Here is a 27757-nt window from a genome sequence, read left to right on the forward strand (position 1 = left end):
TTTGAGGGTGTTTTGGGCGGATTTGAGGGTGTTTTGGGCGGATTTGAGGATGTTTTGGGCGGATTTGAGGATGTTTTGGGCGGATTTGAGGATGTTTTGGGTGGATTTGATGGAGTTTGAGGTGGATTAGAGGATGTTTTGGATTTGATGGTGTTTTGGGCGGATTTGAGGATGTTTTGGGTGGATCTGATGGTGTTTTGGGCTGATTTGAGGGTGTTCGGGGCGGATTTGAGGATGTTTTGGGCGGATTTGATGGTGTTTTGGGCGGATTTGATGGTGTTTTGGGCGGATCTGATGGTGTTTTGGGCGGATCTGATGGTGTTTTGGGCTGATTTGAGGATGTTTTGGGTGGATTTGAGGGTGTTTTGGGCGGATTTGAGGGTGTTTTGGGCGGATTTGATGGTGTTTTGGGCGGATTTGAGGGTGTTTTTGGCGGATTTGAGGGTGTTTTGGGTGGATTTGAGGGTGTTTCGGGTGCTTTGGGGGAGGTTTCGCTGCGGTGGGCGGAGCTTGGCCTCAGGCCCCGCCCCCACAGCCCGGGCCGCCTGGCGCGACCACGCCCACCGCCTTAGCCACGCCCACAGCCCCGCCCCAGCAGCTCAGCCAATCCACGCTCTCCTCCTCCGCTCAAGCCCCGCCCCCTCCTTAGGCCCCGCCCCTCCACGGCCGTTACCGCTTGGCGGGCGAATCTCCTCCCCCCCTAACCCCGCCCCACCTTCCCATTGGCTCTTCCTGCGCCCGCAGCGCTCTCCCATTGGCTGAGCCGCGCGGGGGCGGGACCTCCCCTCACAACTCGCTCCGCCATTGGCCGAGGCGAAGGGACCAATGGGCGCGCGGCGGTTTGAAGGCGCGCGGGACAAGATGGCGGCGGCGCCTCAGGCTCGTCCTGTGGCGCTCCCGGGGCCCCGCTCGGGCATCTCGCGGCTGCCGGTGGCCCGGGCCCAGGAGAAGCGTCCCCCGTCGTGCCCGGGCCCCGAGGGAGCGGCGCCGGGACCTCCCCAGCAGGTGCGGAGCTTTCCCCGGGCGGGTTTTCCTTGCGTTGCCCCGGCTCCGGAGCCGCCTGACGCCGTTTGTCCCCTCACAGAAACGTTCCCGGACCGGCTTCGGCCCCGGAGGCGCCAAGGCCGCGCCCAAGGCCGCGCCCAAGGCCCCGCTCAGGGCCCCGCTCAGAACTCTCGGGCCGGCGGCGGCGGCGGGGAAGAACGGTACGGGGGAGCTAATGCTGCCTTTGGGTGGATAAAGGGGCACTTGGCGGGGTTAAAGGGGGTTTGGGGGTGCTGGAGGGGTTTTGGGGAGGGTGAGGGGTTTTAGGGGAGTTTCACGAGGGCGTTTGGGTCATTTGGAAGGGTTCTGGGCGCACTTGGGGTGGTTTAAGAGGTTAAATGAGGTTTTAGGGGGTTTAAAGGGGCGCTCAGGGAGGCTTAAAAGGAGCATTTTGGGGAGGTGAATGAGGCATTCGGGGCCTTAATGGGGCTCTGGGGGGGGTTAGAGTGGGTTTGGGGGTGCTAATGGGGCATTTCGTAGGGTTTTAATAGGGCCTGGGCGCTTAAAGGGTGTTCTGGGGGAGTCCGAGGGGTTTGGGGAGGCATTAATGGGGAATTTGGGGCAGGTTTAGGAGAATTTTGTGGGACTTAAAGGGAGCCTTGGGGGCATGTGGGGGATTCAAGGGGGTCAGGGGAGATTTGGGGGGGTTTAAAGGGGAATTTGGGGGGCTGTTAATGGGGGTGTAGAAGGGGTCAAAGCCCCCCCAAATGTCCCCCCAGATGCCCCCCGAAAGGCAGCGACAGTGGCGGCTGCTCCTCGGGCAGGTGAGACCTGAACCCCCCCGGTGTCCCCAAGGCCCCGTCCCAATGTCCCCGTTGTCCCCAAGCCCCTCCCTGATGCCCCCCAACCCCTTCCCACATCCCCAAGACCCCCCCCCCCCCCGTGTCCTTCACACTCTTCCTCCCTTGTCCCCAGTGTCCCCAAATCCCCCTCCCACACCCCAGGATCCTCCCCCTGGTGTCCCCAAAGCCCCCTGGTGTCCCCAAAGCCCCCTTTGCCACCCCCAAGCTCCCCTCACTATCCCCAAGACCCCCCCTAAGATCCCCAAGCTCCTCCTCCCCTGTCCCCAGTCCCCATGGCACCCTTAGGATGCCCCCTGTGTCCCTGTGCCCAGTGTCCCCAGTGTCCCCATGGCACCCTTAGGATGCCCCCTGTGTCCCTAAGGCCACCTCTGCCCTGTCCCCAGTGTCCCCATGGCACCCTTAGGATGCCCCCCATGCCCCTAAGGCCACCTCTGCCCTGTCCCCAGTGTTCTCAAGGCCCCCATGGCACCCCTAAGATGCCCTCTCATGTCCCTCTGCCCTGTCCCCAGTGTCCCTAAGGCGCCCCATGTCCCTAAGGCCACCTGTGCCCTGTCCCCAGTGTCCCCATGGCACCCTTAGGATGCCCCCCGTGTCCCTGTCCCCAGTGTCCCCTGGCACCCTTAGGATGCCCCCCGTGTCCCTGTGTCCTGTCCCCAGCCCCCCCAGCCGCTGTCCCGATGTCCCCAAGCCCCTGTGTCCCCCCAGGCTCCTCCAGCAGCGCCGTGGCCACCGCCAAGGGCCCCTCGAAGCGGCCGCCCTGGGACCTGCGGGGCCAGGTCGGGGACCTGCGGGAGGCGCTGGGGGAGGCGCGGGAGCGGCTGCAGGGCCTGGACACGGAGAAACGGGAGCTGGAGAGCGGCAACCGCGAGCTGAGGCAGCGCCTGGAGCAGCTGCAGCGGGACCTGAGGGACAGGGAGCGCCGGGAGAGCAGCCTGAGCACCAGGGTCGGGTGAGGAATGCATTAAATCCAGCCAAACAGCCCCAAAATCCTGCTCCTGAGGGACAGGGAGCGCCGGGAGAGCAGCCTGAGCACCAGGGTCGGGTGAGGAATGCACTGAAATCCAGCAAAATGGCCCCAAAATCCAGCAAAACTGCCCCAAATCCTGCTCCTGAGGGACAGGGAGCGCCGGGAGAGCAGGCTCAGCACCAGGGTCGGGTGAGGAATGCACTGAAATCCAGCCAAACGGCCCCAAAATCCAGCAAAATGGCCCCAAAATCCATCTAAACGGCCCCAAATCCTGCTCCTGAGGGACAGGGAGCGCCGGGAGAGCAGGCTCAGCACCAGGGTCGGGTGAGGAATGCACCAAAATCCAGCCAAATGGCCCCAAAATCCATCAAAACGGCCCCAAAATCCATCAAGACGGCCCCAAATCCTGTTCCTGAGGGACAGGGAGCGCCGGGAGAGCAGGCTCAGCACCAGGGTCGGGTGAGGAATGCACTGAAATCCAGCAAAACAGCCCCAAAATCTAGCAAAATGGCCCCAAAATCCATCTACACGGCCCCAAATCCTGCTCCTGAGGGACGGGGAGCGCTGGGAGAGCAGCCTGAGCACCAGGGTCGGGTGAGGAATGCCCCAAAATCCAGCCAAACGGCCCCAAAATCCATCAAAATGGCCCCAAATCCTGTTCCTGAGGGACAGGGAGCGCCGGGAGAGCAGCCTGAGCACCAGGGTCGGGTGAGGAACACACTAAAATGTGGCAAAACGGCCCCAAAATCCAGCCAAATGGCCCCAAAATCCATCTAAACGGCCCCAAATCCTGCTCCTGAGGGACAGGGAGCACTGGGAGAGCAGCCTGAGCACCAGGGTCAGGTGAGGAACACACTAAAATCCAGCCAAATGGCCCCAAAATCCAGCCAAACGGCCCCAAATCCTGCTCCTGAGGGACAGGGAGCGCCGGGAGAGCAGCCTGAGCACCAGGGTTGGGTGAGGAACGCACTAAAATCCAGCAAAACAGCCCCAAAATCTAGCAAAATGGCCCCAAAATCCATCTAAACGGCCCCAAATCCTGCTCCTGAGGGACAGGGAGCGCTGGGAGAGCAGCCCGAGCACCAGGGTCGGGTGAGGAATGCGCTAAAACCCAGCCAAATGGCCCCAAAATCCATCAAAACGGCCCCGAATCCTGCTCCTGTGGGACAGGGAGCACCGGGAGAGCAGCCTGAGCACCAGGGTCGGGTGAGGGAACAGCCTGAATGCAGCAAAACAGGCCCAAAATCCAGCAAAACTGCCCCAAAATCCATCAAAACTACCCAGAATCCATCAAAACTGCCCCAAATCCCGCTCCTGAGGGAGCAGGAATGGCAGGAGAGCAGCCTCATTTCCAGGGTCGAGTGAGGAAACGGCCCCAAAATCCATCAAAACTGCCCCAAAATCCATCTAAATCTCGCTCCTGAGGAAGTGGGAGCGCTGTAAGAGCGGCTTCAGCTCTAGAGTGGGGTGAGGAATCTGTTCAAATCCATCAAAAACTACCCAAAATCCATCAAAATGGCCCCAAATCCCCTTCCTGAGGGAGCAGGAATGCCGTGAGAGCAGCCTCAGCTCCAGAGTTGGATGAGGAATGTACCCAAATCCTGAAGAAACAGCCCTAAATCCATCAAAATCCACTTCAAACTGCCCAAAAGCCATCAAACCCCATGCCAAATCCATAAAAAAAATCAAAACCCTTAAAAACCTGCTCGAAATTCCTCCAAGTTCTCGTCTTGGGGGGAGTTGGAATGCTGGGAAAGCAACCTCAGCAGCAGAGTGGGGTGAGGAAAGCCCCAAAATCCATCCAAATGCTCCCAAAACCTAAAGATCCAGCCAAGTTTTTCCTAAAACTGTTCCAAAAAGTTGCAATTTCCCCAAATTTTCTCAAGTTCCAAAAGAGACCCTCAAAATCCATCACAACGTGAGTTTCCTGAGATCCTCTCAAGATCCTCTCAAAATTTCTCCCAAAGCCTTCAAAAGATCCTCCAAAATCCCCCAAATGATCTGAAATCCCCTCCAAAAGTTCCAAACATTTCTTTCAAAACTCAAGATGCCCAAAATTCCTTCAGAACCCTTCCAAAAAATTCCTCACAATTTCCCCAAATTGTCCCCAAACCTCTCAAGATCCCCAAAATTCCCTCAGAACTCCTCTGAAAATTCCCAAAATCTCCCCGAATCACCGCCAAATCCCCTCAAGATCCCTGAAATTCCCTCAGGATCCTTCCAGAAATCCCAGAAATTGCCCCGAATCCCTCCAGATCCCCTCAAGATCCCTAAAATTCCCTCAGGATCCTTCTGAAAATCCCTGAAATGTCCCTGAATCCCTCCAGGTCCCCTCAAGATCCCCGAAATTCCCTCAGGACCCTTCTGAAAATCCCTGAAATGTCCCTGAATCCCTCCAGATCCCCTCAAGATCCCTAAAATTCCCTCAGGACCCTTCTGAAAATCCCTGAAATGTCCCTGAATCCCTCCAGGTCCCCTCAAGATCCCTAAAATTCCCTCAGGACCCTTCTGAAAATCCCTGAAATGTCCCTGAATCCCTCCAGGTCCCCTCAAGATCCCCGAAATTCCCTCAGGACCCTTCTGAAAATCCCTGAAATGTCCCTGAATCCCTCCAGGTCCCCTCAAGATCCCTAAAATTCCCTCAGGACCCTTCTGAAAATCCCTGAAATGTCCCTGAATCCCTCCAGATCCCCTCAAGATCCCTGAAATTCCCTCAGGACCCTTCCAGAAATCCCAGAAATTGCCCCGAATCCCTCCAGATCCCCTCAAGATCCCTAAAATTCCCTCAGGACCCTTCTGAAAATCCCTGAAATGTCCCTGAATCCCTCCAGGTCCCCTCAAGATCCCTAAAATTCCCTCAGGACCCTTCTGAAAATCCCTGAAATGTCCCTGAATCCCTCCAGGTCCCCTCAAGATCCCCGAAATTCCCTCAGGACCCTTCTGAAAATCCCTGAAATGTCCCTGAATCCCTCCAGGTCCCCTCAAGATCCCTAAAATTCCCTCAGGACCCTTCTGAAAATCCCTGAAATGTCCCTGAATCCCTCCAGATCCCCTCAAGATCCCTGAAATTCCCTCAGGACCCTTCCAGAAATCCCAGATATTGCCCTGAATCCCTCCAGATCCCTAAAATTCCCTCGACCCTTCCGAAAATCCCAGCAATTTCCCAGAAGTACCCCGAAACCCCTCAGGAAACTTACCCAAAGCACCCCCAGCTCCCCGAGTTCCGATATTCCCCAGTTCTACGGGATTCCCCCGTCTCCCGCAGCTCCCTGGAGTCGGAGGTGTCGGAATTCCGGGCAGAGCTGGAGCGGAGCCAGGGCCGGGTGGAGGCTCTGGAGGCCGAGAAGCAGCGGCTGCAGGAGGAGGAGGAGCAGCGGCGGCGGGAGAGGGACGAGGCCCGAGGCCGGGTGCAGGCGCTGTCAGAGCAGCTGGAGAACACTGAGGTGGGGCCCGGAATTCCTGAGAAATCCGTGAAAAAACGGGAATTCGGAGCCCTTTTGTTGCTCTCCTGACCTGGAATTCACGGGGGGGCGGGGGGAGAAAAGATGGTGGCGCAGTGTGAGGGGGAAATCCAGCAGGGGGCGCCAAGAAAAAAGGCGGGAAAATGGGGCTTGGCACCAATTCTGGCTTTTTTGACACCGAAATCGCTCGGGAAGTGCCTTGGAATGTGGGGAAAATGGGAATTTGCTGCAAATTTGCTGGTTTTGCAACCAAAATCTCTCTGGGAGTGCCTCAAAATGAGCGAAGCAAATGGGTGTTTGGAGCCGTTTTGTCGCTCTCCAAGCTGAAATCCGCCAGGGAGCACCAAAAAATGGTGGGGAAGTGTGAGGTTTGCACAAATTCCGGCTTTTTTGTTGTCGAAATCCCTCAGGAGGCACCTCAGAATTTGAGAAAAATGGGAATTTGCACCAGTTCAACTGCTTTTGCACCCAAAATCTGTGAGGGATTGCTTCAAAAGCTGTAAGAAAATGGGAATTTTGAGCCATTTTGTTGCTCAGGGGAGCCAAAAAAAGGTGGGGAAATGTGGGGTTTGTGGCAATTCTGGCTTTTTGGTGTCAAAAATTCTTCAGAGGATGCTTCAACGTGTGGGAAAAATGAGAATTTTCACCAATTCAGCTGCTTTTGCACCCCAAATCCTTGAGGGTGCTTCAAAATCCACGAAAAACTGGAATTTCAGAGCTGTTTAGTTGCTCTCCAAGCTGAAATCCACTGGGGCATGAAAAAGTGATGGGAAAATGAGGGGTTTGTGCTAATTCAGGGTTTTTTTGGTGTCAAAATTCCTTGGGAAGTGCCTCAAAATGTGGGAGAAAAAATTGTGAAAAATGGGGATTTTCACCAATTCAGCTGCTTTTGCACCTGAAATGCCTCAGGATGTTCAAAGTGTGGGGAAAAAATGGGAATTTGAATCAATGTTGCTGGGATTCAACTTGAAGTCCACCAGGGGGCGCCAAAAATGGCGGGAAAATGAGGGGTTTGCCTCAATTCCGGCCTTTATGGCATTGAAATCCCTCAGAAAATGCCTCAAAATAAGGGGAAAACGGGAATTTGCATCAATGTTACTCATTTTCACCCCAAACTCTTTTAGGGAATGTCAGAAAATCGGTAAAGTCTCGGGGAAAATGTGGTTTTTTTCCTCCAGTTTCTCCACTCTGCAACCAAAATCCCTCATAATTCAGGGAGAAAGCGAGGGGGAAAAGAGAGGAATTTTTACGGATTCTTGCGTTTCTAAACCCCACACGCCAGGCTCAGCTGCGGCAGGCGCAGCAGCAGCTGCAGGAGCAGCTGGATCAGGTGTCAGCCCTGCGGGAGGTGGAGGCGTCCCAGCAGAGGCTGCTGGCCGAGCACGAGGAGCGCATCCACCTGCTGGAGATGGAGCGGCGCCGCCTCCACAACGACATCCAGGAGCTCAAGGTGGGCCCGGCTCCTGAGGGGGGAGAGACTCCGGAGGGCTGAATCCCGTTTTTGTGGGGTTTTGAAGGGGAACATTGGTGTGTTCTGCATGAGGGGAGACCCCCGTGACTGCCCCCAAGGGCTGAATCCCGGCGTTTGTGGGGTTTTTCAGGGGAACATCCCTGTGTTCTGCATGAGGGTTCCTGAGGGGGGAGAGCCCTGGGACTGCCCCTGAGGGCTGAATCCCATTTTTTGGGTGTTTTCCAGGGAAATATCCGTGTGTTCTCCATTAGGGGAGAGCCCTGGGACTCCCCTGAGGGCTGAATCCCGTTTTTTGGGGGTTTTCCAGGGAAACATCCGCGTGTTCTCCATGAGGGGAGAGCCCCGGGACTCCCCTGAGGGCTGAATCCCGTTTTTTGGGGGTTTTTCAGGGAAACATCCGTGTGTTCTCCACGAGGGTTCCTGAGGGGGGAGAGCCCTGGGACTGCCCCCAAGGGCTGAATCCTGGCATTTGTGGGGTTTTTCAGAGGGGTTTTTCAGGGGAACACTCGTGTGTTTCTGAATGAGGGCAGAGCCCCGGGACTCCCCTGAGGGCTGAATCCCGTTTTTTGGGGGTTTTCCAGGAAATATCCGTGTGTTCTCCATGAGGGGAGAGCCCTGGGACTGCCCTGAGGGCTGAATCCCGTTTTTTGGGGTTTTCCAGGGAAACATCCATGTGATCTCCATGAGGGGAGAGCCCCGGGACTGCCCTGAGGGCTGAATCCCGTTTTTTGGGGGTTTTCCAGGGAAACATCCGCGTGTTCTCCATGAGGGGAGGGCCCTGGGACTCCCCTGAGGGCTGAATCCCGTTTTTTGGGGGTTTTCCAGGGAAACATCCGTGTGTTCTCCATGAGGGGAGAGCCCTGGGACTCCCCTGATGGCTGAATCCCGTTTTTTGGGGGTTTTCCAGGGAAATAATCCATGTGTTCTCCATGAGGGGAGAGCCCCAGGACTGCTTCCGAGGGCTGAATCCCATTTTTTGGGGGTTTTCCAGGGGAAACATCTGCGTGTTCTCCATGAGGGTTCCTGAGGGGGGAGACCCCTGGGACTGCCCCTGATGGCTGAGTCCCGTTTTTTGGGGTTTTCCAGGGAAACATCCGTGTGTTCTCCATGAGGGGAGAGCCCCGGGACTCCCCTGAGGGCTGAATCCCGTTTTTTGGGGGTTTTTCAGGGAAATATCCGTGTGTTCTCCATTAGGGGAGAGCTCCGGGACTGCCCCTGAGGGCTGAGTCTCGTTTTTTGGGTGTTTTCCAGGGAAATATCCCCGTGTTCTCCATGAGGGGAGGGCCCTGGGACTCCCCTGAGGGCTGAATCCCGTTTTTTGGGGGTATTCCAGGGAAACATCCGTGTGTTCTCCATTAGGGGAGAGCCCTGGGACTGCCCCTGAGGGCTGAATCCCGTTTTTTGGGGGTTTTCCAGGGAAACATCCGCGTGTTCTCCATGAGGGGAGAGCCCCGGGACTCCCCTGAGGGCTGAATCCCGTTTTTTGGGGGTTTTTCAGGGAAACATCTGCGTGTTCTCCATGAGGGTTCCTGAGGGGGGAGAGCCCCGGGACTGCCCCCAAGGGCTGAATCCTGGCATTTGTGGGGTTTTTCAGAGGGGTTTTTCAGGGGAACACTCGTGTGTTTCTGCATGAGGGCAGAGCCCCGGGACTCCCCTGAGGGCTGAATCCCGTTTTTTGGGTGTTTTCCAGGGAAACATCCGTGTGTTCTCCATTAGGGGAGAGCCCTGGGACTGCCCCTGAGGGCTGAATCCCGTTTTTTGGGGGTTTTCCAGGGAAACATCCGCGTGTTCTCCATGAGGGGAGAGCCCCGGGACTCCCCTGAGGGCTGAATCCCGTTTTTTGGGGGTTTTTCAGGGAAACATCCGTGTGTTCTCCATGAGGGTTCCTGAGGGGGGAGAGCCCCGGGACTGCCCCCAAGGGCTGAATCCTGGCATTTGTGGGGTTTTTCAGAGGGGTTTTTCAGGGGAACACTCGTGTGTTTCTGAATGAGGGCAGAGCCCCGGGACTGCCCCCGAGGGCTGAATCCCCTTTTTTGGGTGTTTTCCAGGGAAACATCTGCGTGTTCTCCATGAGGGGAGAGCCCCACGACTCCCCTGATGGCTGAGTCCCATTTTTTGGGTGTTTTCCAGGGAAACATCCGCGTGTTCTCCATGAGGGGAGAGCTCCGGGACTGCTCCCGAGGGCTGAATCCCGTTTTTTGGGATTTTCCAGGGAAACATCCCCGTGTTCTCCGTGAGGGGAGAGCCCCACGACTCCCCTGAGGGCTGAATCTCGTTTTTTGGGTGTTTTCCAGGGAAACATCCGTGTGTTCTCCATGAGGGGAGAGCTCCGGGACTGCCCCCTGAGGGCTGAGTCCCGTTTTTTGGGGGTTTTCCAGGGAAATAATCCATGTGTTCTCCATGAGGGGAGAGCCGGGGACTGCTTCCGAGGGCTGAATCCCGTTTTTTGGGGGTTTTCCGGGGAAACATCCGTGTGTTCTCCATGAGGGGAGAGCCCTGGGACTGCCCCAAGGGCTGAATCCCATTTTTTGGGATTTTCCAGGGAAATATCCGTGTCTTCTCCATGAGAGTAGAGCCCCGGGACTGCTTCCGAGGGCTGAATCCCATTTTTTGGGGGTTTTTCTGGGGAACATCTGTGTGCTCTCCATGAGGGTTCCTGAGGGGGGAGAGCCCTGGGACTCCCCTGAGGGCTGAATCCCGTTTTTTGGGGGTTTTCCAGGGAAACATCCGCGTGTTCTCCATGAGGGGAGACCCCTGGGACTGCCCCCGAGGGCTGAATCCCGTTTTTTGGGGGTTTTCCAGGGAAATATCCATGTGTTCTCCATGAGGGGAGAGCCGGGGACTGCTTCCGAGGGCTGAATCCCATTTTTTGGGGGTTTTTCAGGGGAACATCCGCGTGTTCTCCATGAGGGGAGACCCCTGGGACTGCCCCCTGAGGGCTGAATCCCGTTTTTTGGGGTTTTCCAGGGAAACATCCGCGTGTTCTCCATGAGGGGAGAGCTCCGGGACTGCCCTGAGGGCTGAATCCCCTTTTTTGGGTGTTTTCCAGGGAAATATCCGCGTGTTCTCCATGATGGCAGAGCCCTGGGACTGCCCCCGAGGGCTGAATCCCGTTTTTTGGGGGTTTTCCAGGGAAACATCTGTGTGTTCTCCATGAGGGTGGAGGCCTGGGGCTGCTCCCGAGGGCTGAATCCCGTTTTTTGGGGTTTTCCAGGGAAACATCCGCATGTTCTCCATGAGGGGAGACCCCTGGGACTCCCCTGAGGGCTGAATCCCGTTTTTTGGGTGTTTTCCAGGGAAACATCTGCGTGTTCTCCATGAGGGGAGAGCCCCACGACTCCCCTGATGGCTGAGTCCCATTTTTTGGGTGTTTTCCAGGGAAACATCCGTGTGTTCTCCATGAGGGGAGAGCTCCGGGACTGCTCCCGAGGGCTGAGTCCCGTTTTTTGGGTGTTTTCCAGGAAATATCCGTGTGTTCTCCATTAGGGGAGAGCTCCGGGACTGCCCCTGATGGCTGAATCCCGTTTTTTGGGATTTTCCAGGGAAACATCCGTGTGTTCTCCATGAGGGGAGACCCTTGGGACTCCCCTGAGGGCTGAATCCTGTTTTTTGGGGGTTTTCCAGGAAATATCCGCGTGTTCTCCATGAGGGGAGACCCCTGGGACTCCCCTGAGGGCTGAATCCCCTTTTTTGGGTGTTTTCCAGGGAAACATCTGTGTGTTCTCCGTGAGGGGAGACCCCTGGGACTCCCCTGAGGGCTGAATCCCGTTTTTTGGGGGTTTTCCAGGGAAACATCCCCGTGTTCTCCATGAGGGGAGAGCCCTGGGACTGCCCCTGATGGCTGAATCCCGTTTTTTGGGGTTTTCCGGGGAAATATCCCCGTGTTCTCCATGAGGGGAGAGCCCTGGGACTGCCCAAGAGGGCTGAATCCCGTTTTTTGGGGGTTTTCCAGGGAAACATCTGTGTGTTCTCCATGAGGGGAGAGCCCTGGGACTGCCCCTGAGGGCTGAATCCCGTTTTTTGGGGGTTTTCCAGGGAAACATCCGCGTGTTCTCCATGAGGGTTCCTGAGGGGGGAGAGCCCCGGGACTGCCCCCAAGGGCTGAATCCTGGCATTTGTGGGGTTTTTCAGAGGGGTTTTTCAGGGGAACACTCGTGTGTTTCTGCATGAGGGCAGAGCCCCGGGACTCCCCTGAGGGCTGAATCCCGTTTTTTGGGTGTTTTCCAGGGAAACATCCGTGTCTTCTCCATGAGAGTAGAGCCCCGGGACTGCTTCTGAGGGCTGAATCCCATTTTTTGGGGGTTTTTCAGGGGAACATCTGTGTGCTCTCCATGAGGGTTCCTGAGGGGGGAGACCCTTGGGACTCCCCTGAGGGCTGAATCCTGTTTTTTGGGGGTTTTCCAGGAAATATCCGCGTGTTCTCCATGAGGGGAGACCCCTGGGACTCCCCTGAGGGCTGAATCCCGTTTTTTGGGTGTTTTCCAGGGAAACATCTGTGTGTTCTCCATGAGGGGAGAGCCCTGGGACTCCCCTGAGGGCTGAATCCCGTTTTTTGGGTGTTTTCCAGGGAAATATCCGTGTGTTCTCCATGAGGGGAGAGCCCCTGGGACTGCCCCAAGGGCTGAATCCCCTTTTTTGGTTGTTTTGAAGGGAAACATCTGTGTGCTCTCCATGAGGGTTCCTGAGGGGGGAGAGCCCTGGGACTCCCCTGAGGGCTGAATCCCGTTTTTTGGGGGTTTTCCAGGGAAACATCCGCGTGTTCTCCATGAGGGGAGAGCCCTGGGACTCCCCTGAGGGCTGAATCCCATTTTTTGGGATTTTCCAGGGAAACATCCGTGTGTTCTCCATGAGGGGAGACCCCTGGGACTCCCCTGAGGGCTGAATCCCATTTTTTTTGGGTGTTTTCCAGGGAAACATCCGCGTGTTCTCCATGAGGGTTCCTGAGGGGGGAGAGCCCCGGGACTCTCCTGAGGGCTGAATCCCGTTTTTTGGGTGTTTTCCAGGGAAACATCCGTGTGTTCTCCATGAGGGGAGAGCCCTGGGACTCCCCTGAGGGCTGAATCCCCTTTTTTGGGTGTTTTCCAGGGAAACATCCGCGTGTTCTCCATGAGGGGAGGGCCCTGGGACTGCCCCTGAGGGCTGAATCCCGTTTTTTGGGGGTTTTCCAGGGAAACATCCGCGTGTTCTCCATGAGGGGAGGGCCCTGGGACTCCCCTGAGGGCTGAATCCCGTTTTTTGGGTGTTTTCCAGGGAAACATCCGCGTGTTCTCCATGAGGGTTCCTGAGGGGGGAGGGCCCTGGGACTCCCCTGAGGGCTGAATCCCCTTTTTTGGGGTTTTCCAGGGAAACATCCGTGTGTTCTCCATGAGGGGAGAGCTCCGGGACTGCCCCTGAGGGCTGAGTCTCGTTTTTTGGGTGTTTTCCAGGGAAATATCCCCGTGTTCTCCATGAGGGGAGACCCCTGGGACTCCCCTGAGGGCTGAATCCCGTTTTTTGGGGTTTTCCAGGGAAACATCCGCATGTTCTCCATGAGGGGAGGGCCCTGGGACTCCCCTGAGGGCTGAATCCCGTTTTTTGGGGGTTTTCCAGGGAAACATCCGCGTATTCTCCATGAGGGGAGAGCTCCGGGACTGCCCCTGAGGGCTGAATCCCTTTTTTTGGGGGTTTTCCAGGGAAACATCCGCGTGTTCTCCATGAGGGGAGAGCCCCGGGACTCCCCTGAGGGCTGAATCCCGTTTTTTGGGGGTTTTTCAGGGAAACATCCGCGTGTTCTCCATGAGGGTTCCTGAGGGGGGAGAGCCCCGGGACTGCCCCCAAGGGCTGAATCCTGGCATTTGTGGGGTTTTTCAGAGGGGTTTTTCAGGGGAACACTCGTGTGTTTCTGCATGAGGGCAGAGCCCCGGGACTCCCCTGAGGGCTGAATCCCGTTTTTTGGGGGTTTTCCAGGAAATATCCGCGTGTTCTCCATTAGGGGAGAGCCCTGGGACTCCCCTGAGGGCTGAATCCCGTTTTTTGAGTGTTTTCCAGGAAATATCCGCGTGTTCTCCATGAGGGGAGAGCCCTGGGACTGCCCCCGAGGGCTGAATCCTGTTTTTTGGGGGTTTTCCAGGAAATATCCGCATGTTCTCCATGAGGGGAGAGCCCTGGGACTCCCCTGATGGCTGAATCCCGTTTTTTGGGGGTTTTTCAGGGAAACATCCGTGTGTTCTCCATGAGGGTTCCTGAGGGGGGAGAGCCCCGGGACTGCCCCCAAGGGCTGAATCCCGTTTTTTGGGTGTTTTCCAGGGAAATATCCGTGTGTTCTCCATGAGGGGAGAACCCCGGGACTGCCCCCTGAGGGCTGAATCCCGTTTTTTGGGGGTTTTCCAGGGAAATATCCGTGTGTTCTCCATGAGGGTTCCTGAGGGGGGAGAGCCCCGGGACTGCCCTGAGGGCTGAATCCCGTTTTTTGGGTGTTTTCCAGGGAAATATCCGCGTGTTCTCCATGAGGGGAGAGCCCCGGGACTGCCCTGAGGGCTGAATCCCGTTTTTTGGGTGTTTTCCAGGGAAATATCCGCATGTTCTCCATGAGGGGAGAGCCCCGGGACTGCCCTGAGGGCTGAATCCCGTTTTTTGGGGGTTTTCCAGGGAAACATCCGTGTGTTCTCCATGAGGGTTCCTGAGGGGGGAGAGCCCTGGGACTGCCCCTGAGGGCTGAATCCCGTTTTTTGGGGTTTTCCAGGGAAACATCCGTGTGTTCTCCACGAGGGTTCCTGAGGGGGGAGAGCCCTGGGACTGCCCCTGAGGGCTGAATCCCGTTTTTTGGGGTTTTCCAGGGAAACATCCGTGTGTTCTCCACGAGGGTTCCTGAGGGGGGAGACCCCTGGGACTCCCCTGAGGGCTGAGTCTCGTTTTTTGGGTATTTTCCAGGGAAACATCCGTGTGTTCTCCATTAGGGGAGAGCTCCGGGACTGCCCCTGAGGGCTGAATCCCGTTTTTTGGGATTTTCCAGGGAAATATCCGTGTCTTCTCCATGAGAGTAGAGCCCCGGGACTGCTTCCGAGGGCTGAATCCCATTTTTTGGGGGTTTTTCAGGGGAACATCTGTGTGCTATCCATGAGGGTTCCTGAGGGGGGAGAGCCCTGGGACTGCCCCTGAGGGCTGAATCCCGTTTTTTGGGTGTTTTCCAGGGAAATATCCGTGTGTTCTCCATGAGGGGAGAGCCCCGGGACTGCCCCCTGAGGGCTGAATCCCGTTTTTTGGGTGTTTTTCAGGGAAACATCCGTGTGTTCTCCATGAGGGGAGAGCCCCTGGGACTCCCCTGAGGGCTGAATCCCCTTTTTTGGGTGTTTTCCAGGGAAACATCTGTGTGTTCTCCATGAGGGGAGAGCCCCTGGGACTCCCCTGAGGGCTGAATCCCGTTTTTTGGGTGTTTTCCAGGGAAATATCCATGTGTTCTCCATGAGGGGAGAGCCCCTGGGACTGCCCCAAGGGCTGAATCCCATTTTTTGGTTGTTTTGAAGGGAAACATCTGTGTGCTCTGCATGAGGGTTCCTGAGGGGGGAGAGCCCTGGGACTGCCCTGAGGGCTGAATCCCGTTTTTTGGGGTTTTCCAGGGAAATATCCGTGTGTTCTCCATTAGGGGAGAGCCCTGGGACTGCCCTGAGGGCTGAATCCCCTTTTTTGGGGTTTTCCAGGGAAACATCCGCGTGTTCTCCATGAGGGGAGAGCCCCGGGACTGCCCCCTGAGGGCTGAATCCCGTTTTTTGGGGTTTTCTGGGGAAATATCCGTGTGTTCTCCATGAGGGGAGAGCCCTGGGACTGCCCCCGAGGGCTGAATCCCATTTTTTGGGGGTTTTCCAGGAAACATCCGCGTGTTCTCCATGAGGGGAGGGCCCTGGGACTCCCCCGAGGGCTGAATCCCATTTTTTGGGGGTTTTTCAGGGGAACATCCGTGTGTTCTCCATGAGGGTTCCTGAGGGGGGAGACCCCCGGGACTGCCCCCTGAGGGCTGAATCCCGTTTTTTGGGTGTTTTCCAGGGAAACATCCGTGTGTTCTCCATGAGGGGAGAGCCCTGGGCCTGCCCCTGAGGGCTGAATCCCATTTTTTGGGTGTTTTCCAGGGAAATATCCGTGTGTTCTCCATGAGGGGAGGCCCCTGGGACTGCCCCTGAGGGCTGAATCCCATTTTTTGGGTGTTTTCCAGGGAAATATCCATGTGTTCTCCATGAGGGGAGAGCCCTGGGACTGCCCTGAGGGCTGAATCCCGTTTTTTGGGTGTTTTCCAGGAAACATCCCTGTGTTCTCCATGAGGGGAGGGCCCTGGGACTGCCCCCTGAGGGCTGAATCCCGTTTTTTGGGGGTTTTCCAGGGAAACATCCGCATGTTCTCCATGAGGGGAGGGCCCTGGGACTCCCCTGAGGGCTGAATCCCGTTTTTTGGGTTTTTTCCAGGGAAACATCCGCGTGTTCTGCCGCGTGCGGCCGCTGCTGCCCGAGGAGCGCGAGCGGCAGCGGGGGCTGCCCCACCTGCACTTCCCGCCACAGGACAACCACAGCCTCGTGCTCACCCGACCCGACGATGTGAGTGCTCCAAAAGCTGCTTTTCCTCCTCCAAAACGGCTTTAATTCCCTCAAAAGTGGTCCTATTTCCCTCAAAAATGACCTTTTTCTCGCAAAAATCCTTTGTTTTCCAAAAAGTCTGTTTTCCCTTTCAAAAATGGTCTTATTTCCCTCAAAAATGGGGGGTTTTCCCTCAAAAGTCCTTTGTTTCCCCATAAGTCCTTTTTTCCCTCCCAAAAATGGCCTTTTCCCCCTCAAGAATCCCTATTGCCAAAAAGTGTTTTTTGCTTCTTGGAAATATCTGATTTTCTTTCAAAAATGTCAATTTTCCTTCAAAAATGCTCTTTTTTCTCTCAGAAATGGCATCTTTTCCATCAAAAATGTCTTTTCCCTTCCAAAATGTCTTTTTTTCTCTGTGAAAAGGCCTTTTTCTTTTTCTCCCCAAGATACGCTTTTTATCTTCAAAAATGTTCGTTTTCCTTCTCCAAAATGTTCTTTTTTCTCTCAAAAATGTTCTTCTTCCCTGTAAAAATGTTGTTTTTTACCCCTTAAATGTCCTTTTTTCTCTCAAAAATCCCTTATTACCCAAAAAATATTTATTTCCCCAAAATGTCCTTTCTTTCTCCTCAAAAATACCCTTTTTTTCCTCAAAAATGGCCTTTTTTCCTCCAAACCCTCATATTACCCAAAAAAGGCCTTTTTTTTTCCCTCAAAAGTGGCTTTTTTCCCCTCAAAAATTGGGTTTTTTCACTGGAAAATGGGTTTTCTCCCAAAATGGGGTTTTTTCCTCCTCAGAATGTTTTCTTTCTGGAAAAAAAGGGTTTTCCCCCCCGCCCCAAATCCCCTTTTTTTCTTCCACATCCCTTTTCCCCCCCAAACTCCCTTTCCCAGCTCCCCAAATCTCCCTTTTTCGAAAAAAAAAAAAAAAAATCTCCTTTTTCAACCAAAATCTACTTCTTCCGTTTTTTCTTCCCTCCCAATATTTTTTATCCAAAAAAGGGGCTTTTTTCTCCCAAACCTGTTTCTCCTAAAATCGACTTTTTTCTCCTAAAGCTGACCTTTTCCAAAAAACGTGAGGTTTTTTCACTGGAAAACTGGGGCTTTTTCCCCCTAAAAACGGCTTTTTTTTCCTGCTCAGAAAAATCACCATTTTCTCCAGTAAAAATACACTTTTTCCTCCCGTAACCCTTTTTTTCCTCCCCGAATCCCCTTTTTTTTCCCTCCAAATCTCCTTCTCCTCTCTCCTTTTCCTCCCCCAATGTGCCGTTTTTCCCAAAATCCCGTGCTTTTCCCTCAAAGTCGCAGGTGGGCCGGGAGCGGCGCGCGGAGCTGCGCTACGACTTCAGCTTCGACCGCGTCTTCCCTCCCGCTGCCTCCCAGCAGGAAATTTTCCAGGAGATCCAGCTGCTCGTGCAGGTGTGTGCCCCAAATCCCCGGAATTCCACCCCAAATCCCCGGAATTCCACCCCAAATCCCTGGAATTCCACCCCAAATCCAGCCCCAGTTCCTGCCTGGAGCTTCCCTGCAGGAAACGTTCCAGGAAATTCAGCTCCCCAATTGCCTCCCGTGATTCCCAGATTCCCCCTGGGCGCTCAAATCTCACCCAGATTTCCCCTCCGATTCCGAAATTTTCCCTAAATCCCCCCAAATTCCCTTGGAGTTCCCAAATTCCTCCCAAGTCTGCGCCAGAACTCCAAAATTCCCCTCCAAATTCCCTTGGAAACCCCGAAATTCCTCCCGGATTTTCCCCCCAGAACTCCCAAATCTGCTCTGAACCATCAAATTCCGGCCGATTCTCCTCCAGAAAAACCCGTAATTCTTGCCAAATTCCCCCCAGGTTCCCTCAGAATTTCAAAATTCCTCCCAAATCCCTCCCGGGATTCCAAAATCCCTCCCAAATTCCCCTTTAGCCCTCAAATCTCACCCAAATCCCCCCTCAGAACCCCCCAATCCCCCTCAAACCCTTCCCAAATCCTCCCCAAACCCCAAATCCTTCCGAAAATTCCCCAAATCCCTCTGAAAATTCCCCAAATCCCCTCAGAATCCCAAAATTTCCTCCCAAATCCCCCTTTAACCCTCAAATCTCACCCAAATCCCCTCTCAGAACCCCCCAATCCCCATCAAACCCTTCCCCAATCCCCCCTCAGACCTCCCAAATCCTCCCCAAACCCCAAATCCCTCTGAGAATTCCCCAAATCCCTCTGAGAATCCCAAATTTTCCCTCCAAATCCCCTCAGAATTCACAAATCCCTCCCAAATCCCCCTTTAACCCTCAAATCTCACCCGAATCCCCCCTCAGAACCCCCCAATCCCCCTCAAACCCTTCCCAAATCCTCCCCAAACCCCAAATCCTTCTGAAAATTCCCCAAATCCCTCTCAGAATCCCAAAAATTCCCTCCAAATCCCTCTCAGAATTCCCAAATCCCCCTTTCACCCTCAGATCTCACCCGAATCCCCCCTCAGAACTCCCCCAATCCCCCTCAAACCCTTCCCCAATCCCCCCTTAGAACTCCCCAGTCCCCCCTCAGGACTCCTAAATCCTCCCCAAACCCCGAATCTTTCTGAAAATTCCCCAAATCCCTCTGAGAATCCCAAATTTTCCCTCCAAATCCCCTCAGAATTCACAAATCCCTCCCAAATCCCCCTTTAACCCTCAAATCTCACCCGAATCCCCCCTCAGACCTCCCCAATCCCCCTCAAACCCTTCCCCAGTCCCCCCTCAGACCTCCCAAATCTCCCTCAAACCCTTCCCAAATCCTCCCCGAACCCCAAACCTTTCTGAAAATTCCCCAAATCCCTCTGAGAATCCCAAAATTTCCTTCCCAAATCCCCTCAGAATTCCAAAATCCCTCCCAAATCCCCCTTTAACCCTCAAATCTCACCCAAATCCCCCCTCAGAACCCCACAATCCCCCTCAAACCCTTCCCCAATCCCCTCAGAACTCCCAAATCCTCCCCAAACCCCAAACCCCTGGGAGCATTCTTGGCTCCCTGTGAGCATTCCCGGCTCCCTGGGAGCATTCCCGGCTCCCTGTGATCATTCCCGAACCCCTGGGGGCATTCCCAAACCCTTGGGAGCATTCCCGGCTCCCTGTGATCATTCCCAAACCCCTGTGATCATTCCCGGCTCCCTGGGAGCATTCCCAAACCCCTGTGATCATTCCCGGCTCCCTGTGAGCACTCCCGGCTCCCTGTGAGCATTCCCGGCTCCCTGTGAGCATTCCCGGCTCCCTGTGATCACTCCCGGCTCCCTGTGATCACTCCCGGCTCCCTGTGAGCATTCCCGGCTCCCTGTGAGCATTCCCGGCTCCCTGGGAGCATTCCCAAACCCTTGGGATCACTCCCGGCTCCCTGGGATCATTCCCGGCTCCCTGGGATCATTCCCGGCTCCCTGGGATCATTCCCAAACCCCTGGGAGCATTCCCGGCTCCCTGTGAGCATTCCCGGCTCCCTGTGATCACTCCCGGCTCCCTGTGAGCATTCCTGGCTCCCTGGGATCACTCCCGGCTCCCTGGGATCACTCCCGGCTCCCTGGGATCACTCCCGGCTCCCTGGGATCATTCCCGGCTCCCTGTGATCACTCCCGGCTCCCTGTGAGCATTCCCGGCTCCCTGGGATCACTCCCGGCTCCCTGGGATCACTCCCGGCTCCCTGTGAGCATTCCTGGCTCCCTGGGAGCACTCCCGGCTCCCTGGGATCACTCCCGGCTCCCTGGGATCACTCCCGGCTCCCTGTGAGCATTCCCGGCTCCCTGTGATCACTCCCGGCTCCCTGGGATCATTCCCGGCTCCCTGGGATCATTCCCGGCTCCCTGGGATCATTCCCGGCTCCCTGGGAGCATTCCCGGCTCCCTGGGAGCATTCCCGGCTCCCTGTGATCACTCCCGGCTCCCTGTGATCACTCCCGGCTCCCTGTGAGCATTCCCGGCTCCCTGGGATCACTCCCGGCTCCCTGGGATCATTCCCAAACCCCTGTGATCATTCCCAAACCCCTGGGATCACTCCCGGCTCCCTGTGATCACTCCCGGCTCCCTGGGATCACTCCCGGCTCCCTGTGAGCATTCCCGGCTCCCTGTGATCATTCCCGGCTCCCTGGGATCACTCCCGGCTCCCTGGGATCACTCCCGGCTCCCTGTGAGCATTCCCGGCTCCCTGGGAGCATTCCCGGCTCCCTGTGATCATTCCCAAACCCCTGTGATCATTCCCGGCTCCCTGGGATCATTCCCGGCTCCCTGGGATCACTCCCGGCTCCCTGGGATCACTCCCGGCTCCCTGTGAGCATTCCCGGCTCCCTGTGAGCATTCCCGGCTCCCTGGGATCATTCCCGGCTCCCTGGGATCATTCCCAAACCCCTGTGATCATTCCCAAACCCCTGGGATCATTCCCGGCTCCCTGTGATCACTCCCGGCTCCCTGTGAGCATTCCCGGCTCCCTGGGATCATTCCCAAACCCCTGTGATCATTCCCAAACCCCTGGGATCACTCCCGGCTCCCTGTGATCACTCCCGGCTCCCTGGGATCACTCCCGGCTCCCTGTGAGCATTCCCGGCTCCCTGTGATCATTCCCGGCTCCCTGGGATCACTCCCGGCTCCCTGGGATCACTCCCGGCTCCCTGGGATCACTCCCGGCTCCCTGTGAGCATTCCCGGCTCCCTGGGAGCATTCCCGGCTCCCTGTGATCATTCCCAAACCCCTGTGATCATTCCCGGCTCCCTGGGATCATTCCCGGCTCCCTGGGATCATTCCCGGCTCCCTGGGAGCACTCCCGGCTCCCTGCGAGCGCCGTGCCATCCCTCCGGCAGTCTGCCCTGGACGGGTACCCCGTGTGCATCTTCGCCTACGGCCAGACGGGCAGCGGCAAAACCTTCACCATGGAGGGCCCGGCCCCGCCGGGGCCGCCCGAGTCCCGCGGGATGATCCCCAGGGCCGTCCGGCACCTCTTCCTGGGCGCCCGCGACCTGGCGGGCAAGGGCTGGCAGGTACTTGCCAAAAACGCCCCCAATCCCGGGATCCCGGCCCGCTGTGGGGGCGAATCCCGGGGATTCGAGGCGCTTTTAGTACCATTTCTCCGCCAGCTTCCTGGAGATCTACAACGAGTCCCTGCGGGATCTGCTCGTGGGCAGGGGAGAGCGTGGCTCCGACCTGGAGATCCGGCACATGGGGCCCGGCAGCGACGAGCTGCACGTGCCCAACCTCACCTGGGTGCCCGTGGAGAGCGAGGAGCAGGTGGGGATTCCCGGGATTTGGGGGGAATTGTGGAGAATTTGGGAATTCTGGGGAAAATTTGGGGGTTTTAGGTGGAAAATTGAGGATTTTAGGGGCATTTTCAGTGGGATTTGGGGATTCTGAGGGAGGAATGTGGAGCTGCACGTGCCCAACCTCACCTGGGTGCCCGTGGAGAGCGAGGAGCAGGTGGGGATTCCCAGGATTCGGGGAGATTTGGGGGAATTTGAGGTTATTCTGTGGAAATCTGGGAGTTCTGAGGCGTTTTTGGGAGCAATCTGGGGATTCTCTGGGGGAATTTGGCTCCTCAGGGGGGCTTTGGGAATTCAGGGGGGAATTTAGGCGATTGGGTGGATTTGGGGCGGTTTTTTCCGTGCATTTCCCCGAATTTTCACATTTCTGGGACAGCTCAGTGACTTCACCTGGGCTTCCAGGGAGGATTCATCCCATTCCCAAGCTCATTTCCCTTCATTTTCCCCCGGTTTTCCCCCTTGCCTCGTGTTCTCCCCTCTCCCACATTCCAACGTCCCCCATGTTCCCCCCGTTTTTCCCCGTTTTCCCCCCGTTTTCCCCCCGTTTTTCCCCGTTTTCCCCCTGTTTTTCCCCGTTTTCCCCCATTTTCCCCGTTTTCCCCCCGTTTCCCCCCGTTTCTCCCCATTTTTCCCCTGTTTTTCCCCCATTTTTCCCCGTTTTCCCCGTTTCCCCCCGTTTTGCCCCCGTTTCTCCCCATTTTCCCCTATTTTCCCCATTTTCCCCCCTGTTTTCCCCCCCGTTTTTCCCATTTTTCCTGTTTCTCCCCCGTTACCCCCCTGTATTTTCCCCATTTTTTCCCCCGTTTCTCCCCATTTTCCCCTGGTTTCCCCCCATTTTTCCCCGTTTTCTCCCCGTTTCCCCCATTTTCCCCCCATTTTCCCCCATTTTCCCCCCATTTTTCCCCGTTTTCCCCCTTTTTCTCCCGTTTCCCCCCATTTTCCGTTTCCCCCATTTTTCCCCCATTTCTCCCGTTTTTCCCCCATTTTTTCCCCATTTTTCCCCCATTTCTCCCCGTTTTCCCCTGTTTTTCTCTGTTTCCCCCCCATTTCCCGTTTCTCCCCGTTTTCCCAACACTTTCCCCTTGTTTTCCCCACATTTTCCTTGTTTTTCCCCCTTTTTTCCCCCTTTTTTCCCCCTTTTTTCCCCCTTTTTTCCCCCTTTTCTCCCCCTTTTCTCCCCCTTTTCTCCCCCTTTTCTCCCCCTTTTCTCCCCCTTTTCTCCCCCTTTTCTCCCCCTTTTCTCCCCCTTTTCTCCCCCTTTTCTCCCCCTTTTCTCCCCCTTTTCTCCCCGTTTTCCCCTGTGTTTTCCCCGTTTTCCCCCCGTTTCCCCCCCATTTTTCCCGTTTTTTACCCCATTTTCCCCCGTTTTTCCCCATTCTCCCCCTTTTTCCCCTTGTTTTCCCACATTTTCCCCTTGTTTTTCCCCCATTTTTCCCCATTTCCTCCCCCATTTTCCCCCTATTTCCCCCCATTTTCCCCCGTTTTCCCCCCGTTTTCCCCGTTTCCCTCTGTTTCTCCCCATTTTTCCCGTTTTTCCCCCGTTTCTCCCCATTTTCCCCCGTTTTTCCCTGTGTGTTCCCCATTTCCCCCCATTTTTCCCCTATTTCCCCCCGTTTTCCCCTATTTCCCCTCGTTTCCCCCCATTTTCCCCCATTTCCCCCCGTTTCTCCCCATTTTCCCCCGTTTTTCCCTGTGTGTTCCCCGTTTCCCGCCGTTTCCCCCCGTTTCCCCCCATTTCCCCCCATTATTCCCCCATTTTCCCCCATTTTCCCCCCATTTCCCCCCATTATTCCCCCATTTTCCCCCATTTTCCCCCGTTTCCCCCCATTTTCCCCCGTTTTACCCTGTGTGTTCCCCCTTTCCCCCCATTTTCCCCCCATTTTCCCCCCATTTTCCCCCCGTTTCTCCCCATTTTCCCCCATTTTTCCCTGTGTGTTCCCCGTTTCCCTCCGTTTCCCCCCATTTTCCCCCCATTTTCCCCCCATTATTCCTCCGTTTCCCCCTGTTTTCCCCCATTTTCCCCCCGTTTCTCCCCATTTTCCCCCGTTTTTCCGTGTGTTCCCCGTTTCCCCCTATTTCCCCCCATTTTTCCCCCATTTCCCCCCGTTTTCCCCTATTTCCCCTCGTTTCCCCCCATTTTCCGCCGTTTTCCCCGTTTCCCCTCATTTTCCCCCATTTCCCCCCGTTTCTCCCCATTTTCCCCCGTTTTTCCCTGTGTGTTCCCCGTTTCCCCCCATTTTCCCCCCATTTTCCCCCGTTTTCCCCCTTTTTCTCCCGTTTCCCCCCATTTTCCGTTTCCCCCATTTTTCCCCCATTTCTCCCGTTTTTCCCCCATTTTTTCCCCATTTTTCCCCCATTTCTCCCCGTTTTCCCCTGGTTTTCTCTGTTTCCCCCCCATTTCCCGTTTCTCCCCGTTTTCCCAACACTTTCCCCTTGTTTTCCCCCCATTTTCCTCGTTTTTCCCCCTTTTTTCCCCCTTTTTTCCCCCTTTTTTCCCCCTTTTTTCCCCCTTTTTTCCCCCTTTTTTCCCCCTTTTCTCCCCCTTTTCTCCCCCTTTTCTCCCCCTTTTCTCCCCCTTTTCTCCCCCTTTTCTCCCCCTTTTCTCCCCCTTTTCTCCCCCTTTTCTCCCCCTTTTCTCCCCCTTTTCTCCCCCTTTTCTCCCCCTTTTCTCCCCCTTTTCCCGTGTTTTCCCCGTTTTCCCCCCGTTTCCCCCCCATTTTTCCCGTTTTTTACCCCATTTTCCCCCGTTTTTCCCCATTCTCCCCCTTTTTCCCCTTGTTTTCCCCCATTTTCCCCTTGTTTTTCCCCCATTTTTCCCCATTTCCTCCCCCATTTTCCCCCTATTTCCCCCCATTTTCCCCCGTTTTCCCCCCGTTTTCCCCGTTTCCCTCTGTTTCTCCCCATTTTTCCCGTTTTTCCCCCGTTTCTCCCCATTTTCCCCCGTTTTTCCGTGTGTTCCCCGTTTCCCCCCATTTCCCCCCATTTTTCCCCCATTTCCCCCCGTTTTCCCCTATTTCCCCCCGTTTCCCCCCATTTTTCCCCCATTTCCCCCCGTTTTCCCCCATTTCCCCCCGTTTCTCCCCATTTTCCCCCCGTTTCTCCCCATTTCCCCCCATTTTCCCCCGTTTTCCCCCCGTTTTCCCCGTTTCCCTCTGTTTCTCCCCATTTTTCCCGTTTTTCCCCCGTTTCTCCCCATTTCCCCCCGTTTTTCCCTGTGTGTTCCCTGTTTCCCCCCATATCTCCCCATTTTTCCCCCATTATTCCCCCATTTCCCCCATTTTGCCCCGTTTCTGCCCCGTTTTCCCGTTCCCAGGTGCTGCAGCTGCTGCTGCGGGCGGCCTCGCAGCGCTCGGTGGCGCGCACGGGGCTCAACGAGCGCTCCTCGCGCTCCCACTCCGTGTTCCAGCTGCGCATCCGCGGCCAGCACCCGGCGCGGGACCTGCGCTGCGCCTGTGAGCCCTCCCCAGGATCCCCAAAATCCCCAAAATCCCCAAAATCCCCAAAATCCCCAACATTCCCCCCCGGCCCCGCTTCTCCCTCCTCCTCCCTCCCCAGTTCTGCTCCGCTTTTCCATCCTTCCCCCCCTTCTCCGCCCGCTTTCCCCATCTCTCTGCCCTTTTTCCCGCCTCCTGCTCCATTTTCCCCACCCACAATTCCCATTTTCCCATCTCCACCCCCGTTTTTCCTCGTTTCCCCCCATTCTCCCCCATTTTCCCCTCCCTTTCCCCCATTTTTCCCTCATTTTTCCCTCATTTTTCCCTCATTTTCCCCCTTTTTCCCCCTTTTTCCCCCTTTTTCCCCCATTTCCCCCCATTTCCCCCCATTCCCCCCCATTTCCCCCCCATTTCCCCCCCATTTCCCCCCCATTTTCCCCCCATTTTCCCCCCATTTTTCCCTCATTTTTCCCTCATTTTCCCCCCATTTCCCCCCATTTTCCCCCCATTTTCCCCCCATTTTCCCCCCATTTTCCCCCCATTTTCCCCCCATTTTCCCCCATTTTCCCCCATTTTCCCCTTTCCCCCACTTTTTCGCCCCATATTCCCCCATATTCCCCCATTTTCCCCCATTTTCCCCCATTTTCCCCCATTTTTCCCTCATTTTTCCCCCTTTTTCCCCCTTTTCCCCCCATTTTCCCCCCTTTTTCCCCCTTTTCCCCCCATTTTCCCCCATTTTTCCCCATTTTTCCCCATTTCCCCCCATTTCCCCCCATTTCCCCCCATTTCCCCCCATTTTCCCCCCATTTTCCCCTCATTTTCCCCTCATTTTCCCCCCATTTTCCCCCCATTTTCCCCCCATTTTCCCCCCATTTTCCCCCATTTTCCCCCATTTTCCCCCACTTTTTCGCCCCATTTTCCCCCATTTTCCCCCATTTTTCCCCCATCTTTCCCCCATTTTTCCCCTTTTTTCCCGGTTTTATCTCTGTTTTCCCCTTTTTTTCCCCCCATTTTTCCTCCCATTTTCCCTCCCATTTCCCCCAGTTTTCCCCCATTTTTTCCCCCATTTCCCCCCATTTTTCCTTTGTTTCTCGCATTTTTTCCCTCTTTTCCCTCCATTTCCCCATTTCCCAACATTTTCTCCCATTTTTTCCCATTTCCCCTGGTTCTCTCCATTTCCCCTGTTTTTTTCCCCATTTTTCCCCATTTTCCCCCATTTTTCCCCATTTTCCCCCATTTTTCCCCCATTTTCCCCCATTTCCCCATTTCCCCTGTTTTTTCCCCCATTTTCCCCCCATTTTCCCCCCATTTTCCCCCCATTTTCCCCCCATTTTCCCCCCATTTTCCCCCCATTTTCCTCCATTTTCCTCCATTTTCCCCCATTTTCCCCCATTTTCTCCTTTCCCCCACTTTTTCGCCCCATTTTTCCCTCATTTTCCCCCATTTTTCCCCCATCTTTCCCCCATTTTTCCCCTTTTTTCCCGGTTTTATCTCTGTTTTCCCCTTTTTTCCCCCATTTTTCCTCCCATTTTCCCTCCCATTTCCCCCAGTTTTCCCCCATTTTTTCCCCCGTTTTCCCCCATTTTTCCCTTGTTTCTCGCATTTTTTCCCTCTTTTCCCTCCATTTCCCCATTTCCCAACATTTTCTCCCATTTTTTCCTATTTCCCCTGGTTCTCTCCATTTCCCCTGTTTTTTTCCCCATTTTTCCCCATTTTTCCCCATTTTCCCCATTTTTCCCCATTTTCCCCATTTTCCCCCATTTTCCCCCATTTTCCCCCATTTTCCCCCATTTTCCCCCATTTTCCCCCTTTTTTCCCCTTTTTTCCCCTTTTTTCCCCTTTTTCCCCTTTTTTCCCCTTTTTTCCCCTTTTTCCCCATTTTTCCCCATTTTTCCCCATTTTTCCCCATTTTCCCCCATTTTCCCCATTTTTCCCCCATTTTCCCCCATTTTCCCCATTTCCCCATTTTCCCCCATTTCCCACCATTTTTCCCCTTTTTTCCCCTTTTTTCCCCTTTTTTCCCCATTTTTCCCATTTTTCCCCATTTTTCCCCATTTTTCCCCATTTTTCCCATTTTTCCCATTTTTCCCCATTTTCCCCCATTTCCCCCATTTTTCCCCCATTTTTCCCCATTTTCCCCCATTTTCCCCATTTTCCCCTATTTCCCCCCCATTTCCCCCTTTTTCCCCCGTTTTCCCCATTTTCCCCCATTTCCCCCATTTCCCCCATTTCCCCCATTTCCCCCATTTCCCCCATTTTTCCCCATTTCCCCATTTCTTCCCCATTTCTTCCCCATTTCTTCCCCATTTTCCCCATTTTCCCATTTTCCCCATTTCCCCCCATTTCCCCATTTTTCCCCCTTTCCCCCATTCCCCATTCCCCCATTTTTCCCCATTTTTCCCCATTTTTCCCCATTTTTCCCCATTTTTCCCCATTTCCCCCATTTCCCCATTTCCCCCATTTCCCCCATTTTTCCCCATTTTCCCTATTTTTCCCCATTTTTCCCCATTTTCCCCATTTCCCCCCTTTCCCCCCTTTTCCCCCTTTCCCCCATTCCCCCATTTTCCCCCATTCCCCCATTTTCCCCATTTTCCCCCATTTTCCCCATTTTCCCCCATTTTCCCCCATTTTCCCCCCAGCCTCCCTGACCCTGGTGGACCTGGGGTGGACCTGGCGGGCTCCGAGCGCCTGGAGAAGTCCGGCTCTGTCGGGAGCCGCCTGCGGGAGACGCAGAGCATCAACTCCAGCCTGAGCGCGCTGGGGCTCGTCATCAGCGCCCTCTGCA

At 55.4% G+C, this 27757-nt stretch overlaps 1 protein-coding gene across 1 annotated transcript; it reads left to right on the plus strand.

The window, feature by feature from the left end:
* Positions 1-27757, plus strand: KIFC1 (kinesin family member C1). The gene is made up of 12 exons (XM_082299983.1): positions 1-1005; positions 1085-1205; positions 1764-1808; positions 2553-2796; positions 6080-6257; positions 7558-7725; positions 16179-16307; positions 17586-17702; positions 21086-21262; positions 21342-21509; positions 24852-24990; positions 27612-27757. Exons 1-12 carry the CDS (start codon positions 826-828, stop codon positions 27722-27724), a joined length of 1779 nt encoding a protein of 592 aa, XP_082156109.1. The 5' UTR covers positions 1-825; the 3' UTR covers positions 27725-27757.

The sequence above is a fragment of the Coloeus monedula genome (assembly GCF_965178545.1).
Source record: "Coloeus monedula genome assembly, chromosome: 36".
NCBI classification, from domain to species: domain Eukaryota; kingdom Metazoa; phylum Chordata; class Aves; order Passeriformes; family Corvidae; genus Coloeus; species Coloeus monedula.

Bases quoted from the DNA above. Each gene is read 5' to 3' on its own strand.
- KIFC1 (XM_082299983.1), top strand. From the start codon at position 826: ATGGGCGCGCGGCGGTTTGAAGGCGCGCGGGACAAGATGGCGGCGGCG. The intron at 2,797-6,079 runs GTGAGGAATGCA...CGTCTCCCGCAG, and splicing joins AGCCTGAGCACCAGGGTCGG to CTCCCTGGAGTCGGAGGTGT. The intron at 24,991-27,611 runs GTGAGCCCTCCC...TTTTCCCCCCAG, and splicing joins GCGGGACCTGCGCTGCGCCT to CCTCCCTGACCCTGGTGGAC.